Source organism: Papio anubis, chromosome 16, assembly GCF_008728515.1.
Source record: "Papio anubis isolate 15944 chromosome 16, Panubis1.0, whole genome shotgun sequence".
In the NCBI taxonomy this organism is placed as follows: domain Eukaryota; kingdom Metazoa; phylum Chordata; class Mammalia; order Primates; family Cercopithecidae; genus Papio; species Papio anubis.
The window spans coordinates 6,367,089-6,388,087 of NC_044991.1; the positions used below are offsets into that span (position 1 = coordinate 6,367,089).

Below are 20,999 nucleotides of genomic sequence, written 5' to 3' on the forward strand. Positions count from 1 at the left end.
CAGGAACTCTCCTCCTCCACCCTCAAGTGTGACTGCCTGGTGGGGTGGTGACGGGGACTTCCATCCCCACACTGGCTGCAGCTGCTCTTCCTGCTGACGGATCTGCTCCTGTGCCCCGGGAAGACGTTCAGTGAGATTCCTCCATCAGAGAAGGTTTTGTTTACTGCTTGGGAAACACCAAAAGAATTTGAATCAGTAAATATCCCAAAATACACTGAAAAAATTGCGATCTGCGGCTTTGGCTGCCTTCACATCTTGCTCCATAAAACAGCCTTTGGTTTTTTATCTTCTGCCATTTACAAAACACACACCCACATAATAAAGACCCCTGCATCTGGATGGAATTAATTTCCAGGTCACATATTTTTCATTACATTTATGAAAGTTTTGTAAAGACCTGAATCTTCCCAGCTGGCTGACCATGGGGAGGGCCAGCCGTGGCAGGCCAGGGGAGCGGTTTCAGCATGGTGACCATGGCCTGGGTGTCCCCGCCTGCCACCTCCAGGGTAGTCACCTCACAAGGGAGGGCGAGTCAGCAAAGGCAGTACCTCCTGCAGGCAGTCCCCTCCCTTCCCTGACAGCGAGGATGAGCTGGGAGGGCCGGAGGTCATGTCATGTGTCAATTCCAGCGAGCTGGCTGCAGAGTCCGGGAGCCCGGCAGTACACACACACACCACACACACGATGACAATGACACACTGATCTGCAGGATGCCCCGAGGAGGAAGGACGGGGACTCGCTCTCAGTTCCTGGTAGAGGGTAGGCCAGGACAAGCGGGCACACCACGCAGGTGCAGGGGACCCCTCTCTGGACATCTGTCCTAGATTTGACCATGGAATTCCCCCAAGATCAGCTTACTTGAAGTCAGAGGACCCTGGGTCCAGCTCCCAGCGCTGCCACGCACCAGCTGTATGGCCTTTGGCAGTGACTTTGCCTCTCTGGGTCTCATTTACTCATGTGTGACATGGGGATACTAGCTCCTCCCTCATGGCACCATTGCACGGATTCAGAAGCAAAGGGCACTGGTGCATAACAATGGCCAGTGTTTCTATTAGCTGCCAGCGCACAGACATGCAGCCTATAAACTCCAGGGAAGTTAGTATCAAAGCGGCCACTGTCACCAGCCCATCCTCAGCTCTCAATACGTGTTGGTGTCAGTATTCACAGCCTAAGGCTGAGTGCTGGGCTCATAAAGACGATTTGAACCCCAACCCCGCCCTCAGGGCCTTCCCAATCTGCAGGGGCAGACAGTCCTACAAAACAACAAAGACAACAGTGTGTTCTGGGAAATCCGGTGGCTTTGAGAATGCAGGGTAGGGGTTGGACAGACACAGGGCATCAAGGAAGGCTTCCTGGAGGAGGTGATATCTGGGCTAAGACACAGTGCCAGGGCCAGCTGGGTGTGCAGGAAGTAGGCAGAGGTTCTGGACAGAGGTGCAGCATGGACAAAGGCTTCCAGGCAGGAGTGCTGTTGGGCTGGAGCAGCTTTTCTTTCTTTTTTTTTTTTTGAGATGGAGTCTCTCTGTCACTCAGGCTGGGGTGCAGTGGCGCAATCTCAGCTCACTGCAGGCTCTGCCTCTGGGATTCATGACATTCTCCTGCCTCAGCCTCCCAAGTAGCTGGGATTACAGGTGCCCGCCACCATGCCTGGCTACTTTTTTTTTGTACTTTTAGTAGAGATGGGGTTTCACCATGTTAGCCAGGATGGTCTCGATCGCCTGACCTTGTGATCCGCCCGCCTCGGCGGTGGGGGAGGACCACCGTTTTAAACGGAAGATTCTCAACTATCAAAAAGCTTGGCTCTTAAAGACATTTTCCAGTGCCTCCCGAGCTGTGGTGTCTACAAGCATCACTCTCAGAGAGGCCTGGTCAGTAGGCTCTGGGTCTTCAGTTTGGCAAACCCTCAAGATGTGTCTGTTGCAAGGGGTCACATTTCAGAACAGCCCACTGTTGGGTCCTGCCAACAGACATTTTATTGTCTGTAGCTCTCTGGAGCCCCCACTGCTCAAGGGTGGAGGCTGGCTGAGTGCAAGCTGTCCTGAGTGCAAGCTGAGGAAGGTGTTCTCATCACCAAATCCCAAAGTGCTGGGATTACAGGTGTGAGCCACCGTGCCCGGCCCCTGGAGCAGTTTTTGTACCTGAGAACCTGGGTGGCCGCAGTCAAGGCAGTGCGTTGTAGTGGTTAGGAGCGCAACTCTAGAGCTCAGCTGCTGAGTTCAAATTCTAGTTCTGCCCCTTAATGGCTGTGAGCTGTTAGGCAAGTCTCTTAATTCCACCAAGCCTCAGTTTTCCATCTGTAAAGCAGGGATGACAATGATGAAAAAAACTCCTTCCTCCCGTGGTTGCGTGAGCATTAAAAGGGCTAACGTGGGAAGCAGGTGGGGGAACAAGTGTCCACTGCCACTTCTGGTACTATTATTTCTTGGCCCGGTGGTTCGAGGCCCAGCCTGTGGCCCAGCCACAACCCCAACTGGCATCCTGGACCCCTTCTGTGGACAGCATCTGCACACAGCTGCCCTGCCTCCCTTTTCCCCGTCTCCTCCCTCAGCCCCCGTGGCTGCTGCCATGGGAACCACTGAAGAAAAAGCTGGCAGTTAGAGCAGTTCTGTGGGGGCTGCAGGAGGGAGGCTGCTGGGGAAAGCAGGAGGGCCTGGGGACTGGAACCAGGCCTGCCTCCTCAGACCGCGGTCTGCAGGGACATCTACCCTGGGGATGCCTGCCCCAGCATGCTGGATGGGGCCGCAGGCCTCTTTTTCCTGGAATTCTTGGAAGGAATTCCATATCCAGAGGCCTCCAGGAAAAGCTAGACTCTCTTTAACAGACTCTCTTTAACATAAGGCTGCTGGGGCCTGGCTGTCAGTCATTTACACCTTAGCATGACGGAGCCCATCAGTCTGATGCAGGTTTCATGGCGGTGGGGGCTGGGAGGTGGGGGCAGGGAGGCAGCAAGGACCCACAGTGACCGGGAGCTGTGGGATTACAGCGACAAAGCCCAAGTACCAGCCTGCGGTTGCTCATGGGAAGTGCTCAGGACAGGCAGAGGCCCCCCATCCAGAGGCTCCCAGGCACCCGAGCAGCATCTTCAGGCCAAGAGCTTGTCCAAGTGAGGGGAGAGAAGGATTCCAGGCAGAGAGTGAAAGCGAGTTCCCCAGCCCTGGATTCAGCCCTGGTCGGAGCCAGAGGAGTCCATGGGAAGCAGCCCCCATCTTCCTACAGAGGCCGCTGCTGGCACCCGGGGCTGACCTAAGCCTGGGGAGATCTGGAGCCTGGAAGGTGAGACTGGGAGAGGCCTAATGCTCATCTCCTCCAGGCCCAGAGACAGGCAAGAGTTTTCCCAGGCCACACAGCAAACCAGGCAGAGGAAGAATTAGAACCAGGCCTCCAGGCTCCGGGTTGGCCCATTCCCCCAGCCTCAAACAGGATCTTAAAGGATCTGCTGCCCCCAGAACCCCCATCTGGGTGGGAGCCAGGTGAGTCTCTCCCTGGGGATGTGCAGTGGCGGCGTGTGCAGGCCAGACACTGGCTCCGTTCATACCTCCTCGACACCAGAAGCGCACACCCACCAAACACATGCCTGCAGCAGGGAGCAGACGGAGGCGGCACCGGAGTGATTAATGGATCGGTGACTTCAGGCAGTCACAGCCCCTGGCACACACTGTTAGGGCTCAGCAACCCCAGCTGTAGCAGCAAGCCCAGGACACCATCCACCCTGGGCACACAGTGGGGGAGACTCGGTCCCTGGCCCTGGGGAAGGGTGTGGAAGACAGATGTGGCTCTGGGTGACAGGAGCTGGGTTTGAGGGGAGCTCAGGGCTGTGGACCAGAAGACAGGCTTGACCCAGCCGTGTAGGAGGGTCAGGGTGTCTGGAAGACTCCCTGGAGGAAGTGATCTTCGACAAAGGGCCGGTGGGAGGTAGGCAGGGGAGGAAGGCGGCAGGGAAAGAAGGCACAGCCTGTACAAAGGTCGGTTGCTGGGAGTGCAGACCGTCTCTACGGTGGAGTCGGTGGATGCCGGGAGAGCCAGGCTTCACAGCGGGCTTCCAAACCCAACGGTAACATTGGCCACCTCTGCCTGAGGAAGGCAGAGCAGCCCTCGGTGGGGAAATGTTGGGCAAATGAATAAGAGAAGTGAGGTCATGGGGCCCGGACACCCCCAGCCATGCACAGCCTGGTTGTGTGGAGTGAAGGGGACCCCTGGGGGAGGCTGGGAGGGGGTCTGGAGGGCAGAACCTGATGCCTCTGCCCTTGGTCCAGCAGGATGGGGCGGACCTCCATCCTCACAGCAGGGGTGAGGCAGTGAGAGCATCCCGGGTGTCAGGAACAATGTAGACAAAGGTGGGGTGGGGGGTGGTGAGCAGGGGCGCCTGCAGGAAGGAGGGAGAGGGCAGGCCAAAACAACAACAGGTAAAGGAAGAGGCTATCATGTCCTGGGAGCCCCAGATGCCAGCTCAGAATTCTCCCCAAAGTACCTGATTCTGTGGGACCCACAGGGTTCCCAGCCCAAGGGCTAGGGGTCCTGGAGGATGCTCAGGTGGGGACCAGGCAGTGGATTCCAGGGAAGGAGGCGAACAGGGCAGGCAGAGGAGAGGGAGCCAAGGCCTTGCCCTCCAGAGGGGCTCAGTACTCTCCTCCCTGGGACCACAACATAGCCCCCAGGCCACGTTCTCTAATCAGCCCCACTGATGAAGCTGGACCGAGCTGGGCTGCTCCCCTCTCCTCACTCACTCCCTCTCTGTTTGTTCACAGCAATTACACCGCCTTGTTGGGAGTGTGGATCTATGGCTTTTTCGTGTTGATGCTGCTGGTTCTGGACCTTTTGTATTACTCGGCAATGAACTACGACATCTGCAAGGTCTACCTGGCACGGTGGGGCATCCAGGGACGATGGATGAAACAGGACCCCCGGCGGTGGGGGAACCCTGCTCGGGCCCCTCGGCCAGGGCAGCGGGCCCCACAGCCGCAGCCTTCCCCAGGCCCACTGCCGCAAGCCCCCCAGGCCGTGCACACGCTGCGGGGAGATGCTCACAGCCCACCGCTGATGACCTTCCAGAGTTCGTCTGCCTGGTGAGTGGCTGCAATACAGACCCAGACTGATTTGGGTGATTGTCTTTGGAGCGCTTGGAGAATATGCCATCATTCTCGCCATAGTGTTTGGCTCATTAGGTACCCGATTGTTTGCTTATCTTGCTGTTTGCCAAGAAAAATTTCAAACTGTCATGGGTAGCCTACAACACATGCCTGGGCAGGAGAGTCAAAGTGAGAGGTGGAAACAGAGCTTAGAAGCAAAGCTTGCAAGCTCGTTGCGCTTAGAGCCCAGTGTGAGAGATGGAAATAGTTGTCAAGGCAAAGGGGAAAACCGGATGCCTTTCTGAGTTGTAAATCTGGCCAAAGGAAGCAAATCAGTCTGTCCAGGCAGATTTTTCAGCATGAGGTTAGAAAATATAAATGTTACTTGGTTCCTTATACGTACATGCCTTGTGTGGCATGAGGGGTACTAGCGCTGACTCAGGCAGGCTGTTCAGGAAGGAAGGAAGGAAGGAAGCCAGCCAGGGAGGTGGCATCTCCAGGGCTGGTCTTGTGGGGTGGCTGCTCCAGGGTTGTGTTCAGATCTGAGCTTGTCTACAGCAATTCCCATTTCCGCCCAGTTCCAGTATGGTGGGAATGGGCTTGACCTAACCCCAGGCGGCCCTGGGTAGTGCAGCATCTAGAGTTGGAAGGGGAGAGGCAGGGTCTATGCGTTTGGAGCAGGAATTCCCTGGGAGGCTGGCTAGCACCAAGGACAGGAGCCAGACGGAGGGTCGATTCCCAGGTCAAGGGGTAGAGTGAGAGGTTCAGACGCTCTGTGGGGGCTGAGCTGCAGCCATGGGCACACAGGGCTCAGGGCACATCATCCAGGGACATCATGATACCAAACCCGGGTTGTAAGATCCATCCCAGAATCCCCCTGCTGGAGGGGTGCAGGAGTTTGCCACACAGTGACCCCTGGGTTCATGTCCAGGAGCTCTGCAGGCAATCTGACCTGGGTCTGAGTCCTGGCTCCGCCATTTACCTGCTCCTTGACTTCAGGCACGAGATTTCACCCTCTTAACCTTCCAATCCTCGTGAAGGAGGAGTGGGTAAGACTGCCCCCTCCCAAGGGTTAACTGTGCCCTTACCTGGCACATAGTAGGTCCTCAGTTAACCCTTGCTGCCTCCTCTTTGGAGGCAGCAACCGAGCGAGTTAGTGATCGTTCACATAGCTAGCAGGTAGTGACCTTTTCAATAATGAGTGCCTTAAATAATTAATAAGATATGCATAAATCAGCTTGTGCTTATCGATCGAGTAATGATGCCATCCATCACACAGGAGACAAAGACACAGCCCTGTGTGGCTCCGTTTGACAAATGCTGGCTGAGTGGGTGCTGGGGCAGGGGTCTGTGCCAGGCTCTGAGGAATGTGGAGGTGATGGGTAGAGAAGCAGCCAGCCTCCACCCTTGAGCAGTGGGGACTCCAGGCAGGACCCAACAGTGGGCTGTTCTGAAATGTGAACCCCTTGCAACAGACACATCTCGAGGGTTTGCCAAACTGAAGACCCAGAGCCTACTGACCAGGCCTCTCTGAGGGTGATGCTTGTAGACACCACAGCTTGGGAGGCACTGGAAAGTGTCTATAAGAGCCAAGCTTTTTGATAGCTGAGAATCTTCCATTTAAAACGGTGGTCGTCCCCCACTCCCACACCTTTTGCGTGCACGTGCATTTGGAATAAATAGCTCACACCTCCCCGAACACTTGCCAAGAGGATGGTGGATGTCGTGAGCGCCCTGCACTCAGCACCTGGGGGCTGTTTTCCTGCCTCGGCCTCAGGGTCCTCCATTTCCTGTGTCACCGTGCTTGCTGCTAACAGCTCCCCCATCTCATACTGCCCAGAACACTTTTGCCTGTCTCAGCAGTGGTTCCCACCCTACCCCTGTTCCATATTGCTTGTCACCAACAAGCGCACATTGTGCACCTGCTGTGTGCCAGGCACTGTGCTGTGCCATCAGGATGCAGAGAGCTTGCCAAGCCTGCAGGGACTGCACGGAGCCTGAGTGGGTGGCTGAGCTCCAAGTCCAGGTGGGACACATTTCCTTTGGGAGCTCAGAAAGGAGGAAAGCTCCTCGTCTTTCCTGACTGTCCTGAGTGCAAGCTCAGGCAGGTGTTCCCATCACCTTGTGAGTGTGAAAAAGGGTTGTCAGAACCCACAGGGGTGTGGTGCAGGACAAGGGAATAACCAGTCCCTGGCTGGCTTCACGGGCGCCGTCCCACTCCTGCTGTGCTCTTTGACCCGCAGCGTGACTCTGCGTGAGGCGCTTCCTTTTTGTGCTTCAGTTTTACCAATTGAGGAACCAAAGTGAGAGGGGATTTGATCTGGAGATCAGGGAGGAGCCTCCTTTTCTGCCACTCCAGGGTCCTCCCGGCTGTGTGACCCAGGACATCTCCAGCATTATAGCTCTGACTGTAACCGGACTAGGTCCCTGGCCCCAGGCAGCCCAGCCTCCATGTGGTGTCCCAGTCAATGGAACACTGCTTGGCACCCAAACAGACATTACAAGCGCTCTCTGCGGCTCTTCTCAGTCACGTTGGAGAATGTCCAGGCAAGGAGTGTGGGCCAGGGAGGTTCTTGAATGCTCATCAGCCCCTGGAAAGGCTTCTCTTCCCCTCACAGCCCTCTCAGGAGCCTCCTGCTGAGTGCCGCTGCTCCCCAAATCTCTCTTCACTTCTGCTTTCACCTCCAGAAGTCTGTGAGCCCAGCCTCTGTGGCTTCTCTCTCTTTCTCCCCTGCCCACCCCAGCTCTTTCTCCTGCAAATGACTCCAGCTTCTCCAGCTCCTCAGGGGCGGCAGGAGGAAGACAGCTGCAGACACACCCTCATCCCCTGAGCTCCTGGAGTCTCCTAATGAGGCTTAGCCACTTCTGGGGAGGCTTAGTGGGACCCAAGCAGTGGGTCAAGGACCACCTCAGTGGGGACAGAGGCAGGAGGCCAAGGCAATGCCAGGACAGGGCAGGCAGGCGATGCCAGGGGAGGTAGAGGCAAGGGGCAGCTGTGCTGGGAGACAGGACTGCCTCAGTGCCCAGGAGTTCCCTGTCCCTGGCTCCCACCCTGACTGCCGTAGTGGTTCTGATGGGTGCTCTGCAGCGGGAGGGCCCGTGGTGGGCGGGGAGCAGATCTCAGAGCTGGGGCAGAGGAGTAAGCTGGGCGACTGCTGGGTCCAGCCTAAAGGCCCTCGGCTCCCCAGATGAGGCCAGCGCAGCCTCCCCTCTCAGAAACCCCTTGGGTTTGGTGGGTGAGGGGCCCGAGGCAGCCCCCAGGCCACCGCACAGCAGTATTGAAGGGTCTGGCGGCAGTGGCTCGGCCCCACGCAGTCCCCACATCTTGGTCCCCGCAGACACGCACTCCATCAATCGCTAGAAATGTGATTTTCCTGCCAGCTGGCCGAGCAAACGCCAGGTGCTGCCGAATCGCATGGCCAGGCAGGTGGGGCGTTGTGCCGTTCCCCGCCTGTGGGATTTATAACTGAGTTAGGAGCCAGCAGGGGCGTCGAGAGGGGTGCAGTGGTCACAAAGCTCAGCCGCCGTCATTTAATTTCACGGAGAAGCGGGGCTTTCCCTCCACTTAGTAGATAATGAACTCAGACTGTGAAGTTTCTTGCTCAGATTCTCTGGACTGTCTTCTCCGGTGACCCCAAGACTCTGCCCGTCATTTCCTCCTGAAAGTAGTCAGGACAACCGCTGAGGGCCCAGAGCCCAGTATGACCCAGCAGGCACCCCAGGGACACAGCACCTGCGACAAGGTGCCTTCTTCATCTAACAGTGTCTCCTTCGCACCGCGGAGGTCCCGGGTTTTCCTCCCAGGCATAGAGAGCCTCTCTAAGCACCTTGGCCCTCCTTGCACAGTTGCACACTCAGTTCACAGTGCGGCAGGAGGCAGCACTACCCCCTACACACACACACACACTCACACACTCCCGCCTGTATTCAGTCCAGCCAGGCCCTCCCACCAATCCCTGACCTGACCTCACTCTCTGGACTTTCGTCCACCTGCCAGACTCCCCGCCCCTGTCAGTTGTGCAGTGGTGTGCAGCTCCCACGGCCAGAACTGCAGCCCGACTCAGGGACCCAGCACATATTAGCTGCTCAGCAAATCCCATGCAAGGGATGCAGCAGGAGCATCAGCACTGGGGGTCTGGGACAGGGTCTGGGCTGAGCCCTCTCTCTCCTCAGGTGGTGGGTGCTGGTCCCCTCACACTGACAGCCCAGGTCTCACTTCTGCACCACCAGGACCCACCTCAGGCTAAAGGAGCAAGCAGTGGAGGGGCCAACGAGAGGAGCTACTACGCCCCCGGGGTTAAGCCAGTCCCGAGAACGTTGCCACGTTCCTGCCACATGCTGTGCTGTCTCCATCACTGTGGCTATGGCCGGCGTCCTGGGAGGTGCCGCTATCATGGTCGTGATGGTCATTATTGTTGCTGTCTCAAATCCGGGGCACAGGCAGCAGCTCCCAGTTAGACACACCCACCTGGCCCCACCAGTGCCACACAACCTGCCTGCCCCAAGCCTCCTCAGCCGGAGCCTCAGTGTCCCCATCTGTAAATTGGGCAAGCCTGGCCTTGCAGTGTAGTTGTGAGGACCTGATGAGGGGCCGACACCCTCCTAGGACCCCCAGCTCCACTCCCCATTGTCCTCACCTTCCTCCCTCCCCCATCCATCCACATTCCCATCTCTGAGAGAGGGCCTCGGCTGCCTCCGAGCCTGCTCCCCAGCCCTTGGTGGCCTGACCCTGCCTCCTGACCTGAGCGGCCCCCTCCTGAAGCCTCAGGCTGCTGTTCACCACCCTGTAAGACCCGCAGAGCCCAGCAGAGAGTGCTGGGAACCATGCTTAGTGCTTGACTTTAGACACTGCCCCCCTTGGTATTTCCATGGACTCTTGTAACTCCCACCCTGAGGATTGGGCTCAGCAGGACACATCATCACCTTGTATAGATGAGTGAACTTGAGCCCAGGGAGGGTCAGTGACTTGCCCAAGGCCACACAGTAGATCCATGGGTTTCAGCCAGGGTTTCCCCAGCCCATGTCAGATCCTGAGCCAACTGCCACCTGGCCCCTGCCTATCTCAGAGCCTGCCCCCACCTCACTGCCCATGCCTTCCACCCCAGCCTTGACCCCTCAAATCCCTCGCTGATTCATACCTCCTTGCTTTTGACTCAATTCTCTTCACAGTGTGCTCTGTCCCACACCTCCCTGGGGAACTTCTATTCATCCTTCAAAACCCACCCTGAGGTCTAGGGGCTTAGGTGGAGACGGGGGATGGGGAGTGACCTGAGGAGAGGAGGCTGCCCAGCCCCAGCCCTCCCAGCCCCGAAGCCCTTCCAGGCTGTCAGAGTTCAGGGAAAAATTCCCAGCTTGGCTTGAGGGGATCATGTGCGCATCTCAGATCTTAAGGGGCATCCAAATCCCCTAGGTCTTGTTGGGTTTGCAAAATCTGATGCCTAATGATGGGGTAGGCCTGGGATTCTGTATTTATAGCAAGTTCCTGGGAGATGCTGATGCTGCCTGTGGGGCATGCAGGGACAGGGCAGAGTGGTCATTAGAGCCTGAGTGCCTCTACAGCGCTGGCTCCATCACCCTGGGCCCTGGGGACCTCAGGCCACCTGGAGAGAAGGGAGCCCAGCAGGGATGGGGAGATGTCCAGAGTTCCTCTCCATCCAATGGCCTCTGCCTACCAGCAAAGCCCCAGTACCACCTTTTCTCACCTCACTCTGCCTGCTCCTAGAACCCCTCAAGCTCTTTGCAAAACTCATTCATCCTCCCCTGTGAGGTCCTAGAGTTCACCCAACCCCAGAACCTTCTCCTGCTGAAACTCAAGCATCGTGTTCTTCCCAGCTCTGCAGCCAGAGTCCTCGGTGTGTGGTTTCTGCAGGGAGGGTGCCAGCCAACAGCAAGAAATTCCAGAAAATGAGGAGACTGAAAAGGGAGATGACCAAATATCTTCTTTCCTTGGTGTAACGTCAAATACCAAGGAGGCTTCCGTGATTGGAATTCAGAAGACAGTTGATGTCCTGAGTGGGGATGGAGTTGCAGCTCCTTGGGGGTTCCAGCTGGATCAGGAAACTGGGCTGTTCCCTCCAGTTCCTGTCTTTTCCCAACTGGGGCCCGAGAGGGCGCGTGTTCCCTCCTTTACTGGCTCTCTAGGCTGCTTTCCATTTGTTTGGACAGCTTGGCTGAAACCCTGGAGGATGTCCATTCATCAGTGTCACTCCGCAGTGGTGGGTACCATGGGCGGCAGGCGGGGGGTGACAGAAAGGCTCAGAACCAGTGACGCCACCTGCTGTGTGTCCTCGGACAAGTTGCCGGCCCTCCCTGAGTCTCAGTGCCTGCCCTGGACGGTGATGGTGATGAGAGCTCCTGAGGGTACACAGTGGGACTGCAGGGAATCTCCTCCTCCTGCCCACGCCCTGGTGCCCAACTGTGCAGACTCCCCGGAGTGCAGGCTACAGTCCCAGACTCTAGGAACCCTCCTTAAGCAGAGGCCTATGCTGCTCCTCCCGCCGCATCCTAGACGTGGCTGACTGTGGCCCAGCTGGGATCCACATCACCACGACCCATGGAGGCCCCTGAGGTGCACCAGGACTCCTGTGGCAGCTGCAGTTTCTCCTCGCCTCTTCTCCTGGGGAACACAACTCCTTGACCCCTTTCTGCACCCCCAAAGGTTCGAGGGGGGGGGGCATTAAAATCCATGGAGAGGCCCGGCCACCCTGAGCCAGTGCACAGGCTGTCCCTGGGGGCTGCGGTCCTGTTGCTTTTCTTTATTTCCCTGCCTTATTACCTACCTCCTCCTCCTCAGCACTCCCCCAAGGGACAGTCACAGTTTCCTCTGTTTTTCTGCTTCATTTTCCACCATAAAGGTGCCCCTGCTTGCTGGAGGACTGTATTAATCAGGGTTCTCTAGAGGCACCGAACTAATAGGAGCTATGGAAAGGGGAGTTTATTAAGTAGTAGTAACTCACACGATCACAAAGTCCCACAGTAGGCTGTCTGCGGGCTGAGCAGCAAGGAAGCCAGTCTAAGTCCTAAAGCTGAAGAACTCGGTTGGAGTCTGATGTTCGAGGGCAGGAAGCATCCAGCACAGGAGAAAGATGGAGGCTGGGAGGCTAGGCCAGTCTCACCTTTTCACATTTTTCTGCCTGCTTTATATTCAGGCCACGCTGGCAGCTGATTAGATGGTGTCCACCCAGATGAAGGGTGGGTCTGCCTTCCCCAGCCCACTGACTCAGATGTGAACCCCATTTGGCAACACCTCACAGACACACCCAGGATCAATACTTTGCATCCTTCAATCCAATCAAGTTGACACTCAGTATTAACCATCGCAAGGACACTGCCAGTGTGGGAACCAAGTGACCTCACCACCCTCCGCAGGGCTCCGCGTCCTCCAGCCTGGCCGGTCATCAGGGCAGTGTTGTCATCCTGCATGTAAAATGGTGTGTCTTGGGTTTTTAATTCAACATTATGTCCCGTCGAGCCTCCCGTGTGATGGAAAAGTGTTCATAACCACCACTGCAATGGCTGTGCTAATTGTCCAGGGAGACAATGGCCCATAATTCAGTGACTCGCTTCTGCCTGGGGCCGTGGGGATTTCTGATGTTCTACCCTGAAATGGTTCTCTTTTAGCTTCTGTGAGCACGCCTCTGTCTCATGTCCAGGGTCCTTCAGCCTCCAGGAAGAGACGGTTTCCAGCTCTCCAGCACTCCCTGGAACCTGCCATAGGGATTCCCTCCACATCCCTGCCTATCACCCTCCAGGAGGCTGGCCTCTGAATAGCCCCACCTGCCGTGAAGCTGTTTTGATTTGTTTTGTTTGGAGGCAGAGTAGTTGAGTTAGGAGCAAAGGCTCTTGGAGGCAAACAGAACTGGGTTCAAATCCCAGCTCCCCTGTTTTGAGGTACCTGGAGGGCCTCCAGCAGGTAGCTTACCCCTCCTTACCAGGACAGTGGGTGACAGCACTGGCCTCTCGGGTTTTGTCTGCTTAAATGCGAGGAAACCCGGAAAGGCCCTGGCATGGAGCAGCTGCTCTGCAAATGCTCAGATCCTTTCCCAGGAGCCTTCACCCTGCTGCTGTCGGGGACAAAGGCTGGTATCAGGGAGACATGCGGTGGCGGCTGCCTCCATCCTGGCCAGAGAAGACAGACAAGGAGGGCTGATCTCAGTGGAGGGGTGGGTGACATCCCCTGGGGACCCCACCCGGACCCACAGCTCCAATCCTGTCCACCTTCCGGTCTTTCTCCCTGGTCTCTCTCCCCTGAATCCAGATCTGCTGTCATTGCAGAGCCTGAGTCCTCAAGGGCAGCTCTTGGATGTTCACGGCTGTGTCCAAGACAGTGCTCAGATGTCCCAGGACTCGCGGTCCACCAGACTAAGCACTGGTCAGCCAGGGGGAGAGCAGCTAACACAAAGAAAGGGTTTCAGTGGATGAATAGGAGTTCGCCAAAGTGGGGAAAGGGGATCCCAGCAGAGAGAGCAGCATAGGCATAGCCTTGGAGGAGGGAGAGACTGAGGGGAACCGGGGGGCCCCAGGTCCTCTGCACCGCAGGGTCCTGGATCCTGGCCCCTCATGGCTACCCTTCTTGCTCCTCTTTGCAGCTCCAACCTTATCTCCCCGATCTTAGATACAAGGGCTCCTCCCTTTAACTTCTCTCTCATCTCCACCCATCCCCTGGGGACCCCACCCGGACCCACAGCTCCAATCCTGTCCACCTTCCAGTCTTTCTCCCTGGTCTCTCTCCCTTGAATCCAGATCTGCTGTCATTGCAGAGCCTGAATCCTCAAGAGCAGCTCTTGGATGTCCCATAGACGTTGGGGGGGGGGGACCAGCACATCCGTGTGCCCGCTGCCTCCCAGCATCTCCTTGGCTCCTCCCTTTCTTTCCCGCTTCACGTGTTCCATCAGCAATACCTTGAAAATGAAGCCAGAATCCGCCCCACACCCACCCCTCCACTGAGATCAGCCCTCCTTGTCTGTCTTCTCTGGCCAGGATGGAGGCAGCCGCCTCCGCATGTCTCCCTGATACCAGCCTTTGTCCCCGACAGCAGCAGGGTGATCTTTTAAAAACATTAAGTCAAGACCCACCGATGGCCTCCTTCACACTTAGGAATCAAAATGCTTTCCTTGGCCAACAACATGATCTGACCCCACCCCACCCCACTGTCCCTCTGTCCTCATCTCCCCACACTGGCACTTGCTGTAGCCACACCTGCTGTTCCCTCCACCCAGACCTCTCCCTTCCCAGACACCAGCAGGGCTCACTCCTCCCTTCCACAGCCCCTGCTCAGAGTCACCCGATCAGAGGGGCCTTCCCTGGCCAAGGTTTACAAAATAGAAGCAGCCACCTCCGCCAATCACTCTGTCCCTTTGTCCTCCTTTACTGTCTCATCATGTACATTGCCGCCTGACATCACGTTGGCTTTGTGGCTTTGTGCCTGTCTCCTCCGCTGGATGGAAAACCCAGGAGAGTTGGGACTGGTGTTTCTTGTGCTCAGCTGTGACCCCAGCACATAGAACAGGGCCTGGCACATAGTAGGTGCTCAATACATTCATGTGGCATGAATGAATCTTCCTGCCCCATGCCTTGTGCACAGAAGGCACCTAGACAGTGTCAAATCAGTGAACTGCTTTATTACTGTTAGTAACCGTAGCTCCCATGTATTGAGGACTGACTGAGCTAAGCAGCTGCAACCAATTGTGCCATTTAGCCTCCCCAGCTGCACTGCAGCTTGGCCATCCCGAGCCTCATTTTATGAAGGAGACACCAAGGCTCGGAAAGAGATTCCTGGGAACTACACGGCAGCTGAGCCAGAATTGGAACCCAGGTCTGGTGGACTCCAAAGCCCACATCCTTATACTGGGAAGAGCAACGTCTCTGCCTTTACTTCACTCCCTGTGAGAGCTAACACTGAGATGATGCCACCCCATGCTGGCTGCATAGCTGCCCTGTGGTTGTGGGTTCTCTGTGCAAGGCAGGTCTCACCCATCCCCGGGGCAGGACCTCAGGGATCCCCCAAAGCACCTGAGATCTGGCCTGCAGGTGTCAGTGAAACAAATCCTGTCTGATGTGGGCCCAGGAGCCTCCCGAAACTCAGCCTGGCTTCTGATCCGCCATCAGCCCCTTCGCGGGCTGCCAGGCAGGGGTTTAAACGAGGCGATGGTGCCAGCTTGGTGTGTGCTCGGTTGGGGTGCGTGGTTGGTTTTGTTTGCTTTCGGGGTTCGTCTTTTCCCCTGCACCATTTGTGAAGGTCTTTCCCAGCCCTGGGAATCTTTCCGGAGGCGGCAGGTGTGCTCATCTCTTCCACCTGGCAGCTCCCCACCCTCCTCTGCAAACCACTCCCCACCAGAGGAGGGCCCAGCGGAACAGAAGGTAAAAACGCAACACCCACGCTTAGTTCTAATACAAGTTTACTTCGAAAACCTCCTAGCTGTACTCTAGCAAACCCGCAGAGGGGTGAACTGCGTAGTCTTCGAATCAGAGCTGAGTTCAGATCCTGTCTACAGGCCAGTGGGCAACTGCAGGTAAGCCACTAGCTCCCCTGAGCCTCAGTGTTCCCATCAGTACAATGGACACAAGTGGCCTTAGGTTGTGAGATGATTGTTAGGACTGGAACAGAGCCTGGTCTGTGGCATGTGCCTCAGGAAATGCTAACTGTGATTAATGTTGCGACTATTATTTGAAGAATTAAAAAATAGGGAAAAAAAAAAGCCGCTCGGGTTCCCACTCACTCTCAGCTATAACTGCTTTGCATTTTCCTCCCTTCTAATGCACACCTGCTTTTGCGCGTCTCTAATAATGGTGTGCCTTCTGATTTTATTCTTCTACTGAATCAGCAATGACCCTGTGATTTTACCTGACCTTTCTAAATACCATTTCAGCGGCCACACAGTTGTTCGGATTCCACGTGTGGGATTCATGCAGTCATTTCTCTACTGTGGGGTGTTTATACAGCATATAATGTTTTTATTAATACGATGACAAATAACACCAATCCCAGCTCTCCTGGGGGCAGGAGGAGGAGACATACTCCAGAAAACAGCAGACACCTTTGTGAGTTTGTGGCTTTTCCCTTTCTGGAATGATTTCCTCCAGATAGATGCCAGGCAGGGAGATTCCTGAGTCCAGGGGGGTGACAGTTTTATGGGTCTCGATTCCAGCGCCAGCCTCATTCCCAAAGGGCTGGTGCAGCGAGGCAGCTTTTGAGGTTATTGGATTCGGGGCTCCCTCTCCAGCATGGGGTGCCCTCATTTTTATACAGTTTGCATTTCTTGAGATGGAGTCTCATTCTATCGCCCAGGCTGGAGTGCAGTGGCGCGATCTTGGCTCACTGCAGCCTCCTTCCGCCTCCCAGGTTCAAGTGATTCTCCTGCCTTGGCTTCCCGAGTAGCTGGGATTACAGACACCCACCACCACGCCCGGCTAATTTTTGTGTTTTTAGTGGAGACAGGGTGGGTGGCGGCGGCGGAGGGGAGGTTCACTGTGTCAGCCAGGCTGGTCTCGAACTCCTGACCTCAAGCAATCCATCTGCCTCGGCCTCCCGAAGTGCTAGAACTACAGGTATAAACCACGCGCCCAGCCTGTTTGCATTTCTTTGGTGGTTTTTGAGATAAAACACCTTTCCTTTCATTTGTTAATTAATTGTATTTCCTCTCTTGTGAGTTGCCCATTTGTTTTACTGCACCCCCAAGACAGTTGAGGTTTGAAACCATTTTCATAAAGCAACATTTATCCCCCACGTTTCAGTTCCTTGGTGTTCTTGGTCTGTGTACATCCCTCATTCTGTTTACTTAATACATTTTTAATTGACTTGAAATCAAGTCGTATTTGTAGAAAACTCAGATTTGCTCTAAGCAATACCGTCGCTGGTTTAAGAGTTGTATTTTCCCTAATTCTCATTAAAACAAGCAAGTAAACATATCCAGTATGAGATGGGGCTACATCACACTGGCTCAAGAGAGTTCAAGTTGTAGGAATTACGGTAGCCTGTTGTTAAACACAACCACTATTGCAAATTATATAAACATGCAATTAAATACATTGTGTTAAACACACAGGTAATACATACTCAAAATGTATCACTTCCTAGTTCTTTTGCTACATTTACAGTCATCTGTGCTGGCGAGGTTATTTGCATCTGTTGTGTCTGTATGGTGGAAATCTATCAAGTGGTGGCTACTTGTATCTCTTCCTGTCTTTGATTCCGTGACAGCACTGGTATTTACACTCGGGAAATTGACAGCATGTGTTACAAATCAGGGTTTTTCTTTCTCTGGAGAGTAGGTTGTTAAATGTTTACCAGCTTGCCCTTGCGCATAACGGTTCAAATGCTGGTATATTTACCTCCTCACATAATCTCACTTGCTCCAGTGGTTTGTGAACATTGCTGTGGGAAGCCAATGTCTTTTTTTTTTTTTTTTGGAGACAGAGTCTTGCTCTGTTGCCCAGGCTGGAGTCTAGTGGTGCTATCTCAGCTCACTGCAACCTCCGCCTCCAGGGTTCAAGCAATTCTCCTGAATTAGCCTCCTGAGTAGCTGGGACTGCGGGCATGTGCCACCATGCCCAGCTAACTTTCTGTATTTTTAGTAGAGACAGAGTTTTGCCACATTGTTCAGGCTGGTCTTGAACTCCTAAGCCCAGGCAATTCGCCTGCCTCGGCTTCCCAAAGTTCTGGGATTACAGCCAATGTGTTTCTTAAGTGCACATGAAAACAGTGACCTAGTGTTTCCAGGGACACCCACAGACAGGCACCCAGGGCAATGACAGCCAGGGCAAGAGGCAAGCTGGTTCTGGGAGGCCAATTCATCGGCCCTTTGCAGCTCCTGGCCCTTCCCCAGGAAAAGGAAGCAGGGCAGATGAGGAGGCAGAAAGACTGGTCTGACCTCTGTGCCACACATCTGGGTCTTTAGTGCCACCAAGGAAACGTCTTGGGCATCCTCTTTGCAAAGCCTCCAACCCTGTCCTTCTCTTTCTCTGGAACAATCCGTGTTCATTGTATGGATACAGCCCAGACGAGATTAATTGACTCATGTATTCAGCAAGCGTTTATTGAGGGCTGGCCGCAGGCCATGCCCCGTGTTAAGTGCTGGGAACAGAAAGACAAAAAAGGCCGGGCCCCTGCCCTTAAGGAACTCTGTCCAGTGATGTGTGGAAAATCCATTCTGACCCTGCCCTGGCTTTGCTTGGAAAAAATCAGTGTCTTCAGCCAAAGGGTGAATATTCCTTAGGGAAGGTTTTTGGAAAAGTCATTTTGAAGACACACTTCTAGAATGCACTAGACCTAACAGCTATCTGGAGTTCAGATGGAGATTTTGTGTCTCTGGGCCCAGGGTGCAGCTATTGGGAGAAAGGAAACTGCTCCCATTAAGAGCTTGGCAACATGGCACACCTGTTTCTGGGGATGTGCTGCCTGCAGCGGGCATCTTACAAGCCCCCTCCTCGGAGGTGGCTCCTATAATCCTGCCCCGGGAGAGACCCGCGCGGCTCTAGCCAGCCAGTTTGGAATCTTTAGTCTGGAAGCTTAATTAAAATGCCCTAACGCAGTAACTACTGTGCAAACAAAGATGCCAGCTTGCGTGAGTAATTAACAAAAAGACACTTCCACAAAGGCCCAGGCAGATCTGGGGGCTCGTGAATACGCCTCCAGCTCGGAGGATACTCCTTTATGTTGATTTGACAGGAATTGCACATAATCACCCTCTCGGCTGCAGCAAGAGTAATATGGAAGGAGCGAGATCACCCTGCAGAGAGACGTGTGGTTGGGCCAGTGGCAGTCATGTTCCCAAAAAAGCAATTTAGTTCAAGGGCCTTTAATAGGGCTGGCTCCCAGATCAGGCGCTGCAGGGTGGGGCGAGTGGAGAACGAATTTATCTCCATTGGCCTGGGTCAGGGAGGACCATGGATTCTACTTTATTTCCCCTGCTATTAAAACCCTGGTCTTAACTGCCAAAATATTTCCTTCCAAGGATAGGTGCTTGTTGGTGCTGCAAATGTCTCCCAACAGGGGCATTTCGGCTCCTGTCAAAATGATGGAAACCAAGGCTCGCCCCTGGGCTGGAGGATGCTTGCTCCCTGCTCCTCCTAAGCACCCTCCAGCTCGGACTTCCTGTAGCTTCTAAGGTGCCCCAGAGGGTGCTGGGGGAGAGGGGAACTTGTCACCTGATCGCTTCAGCTGTGAGCTCTGGGAGTGAGTCTATCACATCCTGTGTGCTGGGGCCTATGGCTTCAGGAATAGCTGGGTGCTGCAGGTGAGGGCAGGCGGGAACACTGGGCTCTGGGGCTGCCTGGGCTGAGCTTGGACCAGACTCTGTGCTGCCCAGCTGTGTGTCCTTAGGCAAGTTGCATCACCTCTCTGGGCTGCCATGTGGATGTAGGTACAGGGAGTAAATGAGTTCCACCTGGCGAGGGGATCATAGGGATGAAATCAGAGGGGATGTGGGGGAGGGCCTAACTCAGCACCCCGCTCATAGGAAGAACCCCCAAAGTCTATCCTCTTTATCTACTCTGAGTGGGGAAAGAGGTCCCTGCTAAGTGTGCCTCCTTTGCCTACCCCTCGTTTGAGGTTGCTCAGGGCTTATTCACAGCTTCTGTAGCCAGACAAGGAAAAGGAGCTACTGTGCTAGGTTGTTGTGTTGCCAGCCTGGTTGCTCTGGGGTCTTTGTATCTGCTTCCCGGTGGGCTGGCTTGAGCTGTCTGAGACTTGGGAGGTGGAAGCTGCAGTCACTGGTGCTAGTGGTCTCACTGGGCAGAGCCAGGGAAGCACAGCTGCGGGGCTGCCCCGGGGCCCCCAGTGTCCTCGGGTTTCCAGTCTGTGCCTGGCTCTCCTTCCCGACCACCCACCCTAGGCTGGCACACCCTGTGACCCTCCTTGTGGTCTCAAGGAGGCAGGATGGGCCTGGCTTCAGCGTCCCCGCGAGCTGACCCCGTTCTCTCCCTGCCCAGCACTGCTGAGTGTCCCTTCTCTAAGCCTCCAAGGTCCCTCCTGGACCTTCACTGCCCAGCTCCTCCCACAAGTGTGGAAACTCAAGTCCCTATCATAAACGCCCTATTCCATGACAGCCACAGCTGCTGTGTCCCTCCCTGGACTCTGACTGATACTGTTGTCACTTATGTTTCTAAGGGACATGTCCTTGTCACCCTGCAGGGCCTCAAGCCCAGATGTGTCCCCCGATCAATGTGTACACTTACTGGAGTGTCGCTTACCTCCTTCCCAAAGCCATGATTCAATCCATGGGACATCTCACCATTGATGGCATCCAAGAGGGAGGGAGATTTGGGACTCAAGTCTGCAGGGTGCTTAAGATGGGAGACAGCGGTTCCATTTGTTTAAGGGAAACATGGAGCCAGTGAAGCGGGAGGACTTGGTCTGGTGAGGGTTTTGGTGAGAGGCCACTGCCACTCAGCTGACAGCAGCCAACCAGCAGGAATGGAGGCAGGGAGGCCTGGGGGGAGGCCATCACTGTGCCCCAGGCAGTGGTTGGGGGGACACACGGCAGTATTTTGGAGGTAGTGCAGGGAGGACCCACAAAGGAATTGGATGTTGGAGGGGCACACTGAGGATGAGGACAACTCAAGGGTCTGATCCAAGAGATGTGTGGTGTTGCTGCTGACCAGGAAGGACAGCACTGGAGGGGCGGGGCTGGGCACAGGGGCGTGCATTGTTACCACCATGGGACGCCAGCACCAGGGGAGAGGCGGAGAGGGCAGAGGTGGGTCCTGAGGGGCTAGGACAGGTCACAGGTGAGTAGGAGTCTGTGTGGCATGGTGTGTGGTATGTGCATTGTGTGATGTCTGTGTGGCATGGGGGGTGTGTGCGTTGTGTCTCTGTGGCTTAGTGTGTGTATATATATTGTTTGTGTCTATGTGACGTGTGTGGTATCTGTGGCATGGTGTGTATATATTGTGTGGGTCTGTGTGGCATGGTGGTATATTGTGTGGGTCTGTGTG

At 55.2% G+C, this 20,999-nt stretch overlaps 1 protein-coding gene across 1 annotated transcript in view; it reads left to right on the plus strand.

The window, feature by feature from the left end:
- Nucleotides 1-20,999, plus strand: part of SHISAL1 (shisa like 1) — an 87,348-nt gene that overhangs the window by 40,768 nt on the left and 25,581 nt on the right. Inside the window, exon 4 of the mRNA XM_009217469.4 lies at nt 4,746-5,063. Within this exon, the coding sequence (XP_009215733.1) occupies nt 4,746-5,063 (318 nt within the window). The remainder of the gene's footprint in view (nt 1-4,745; nt 5,064-20,999) is intronic.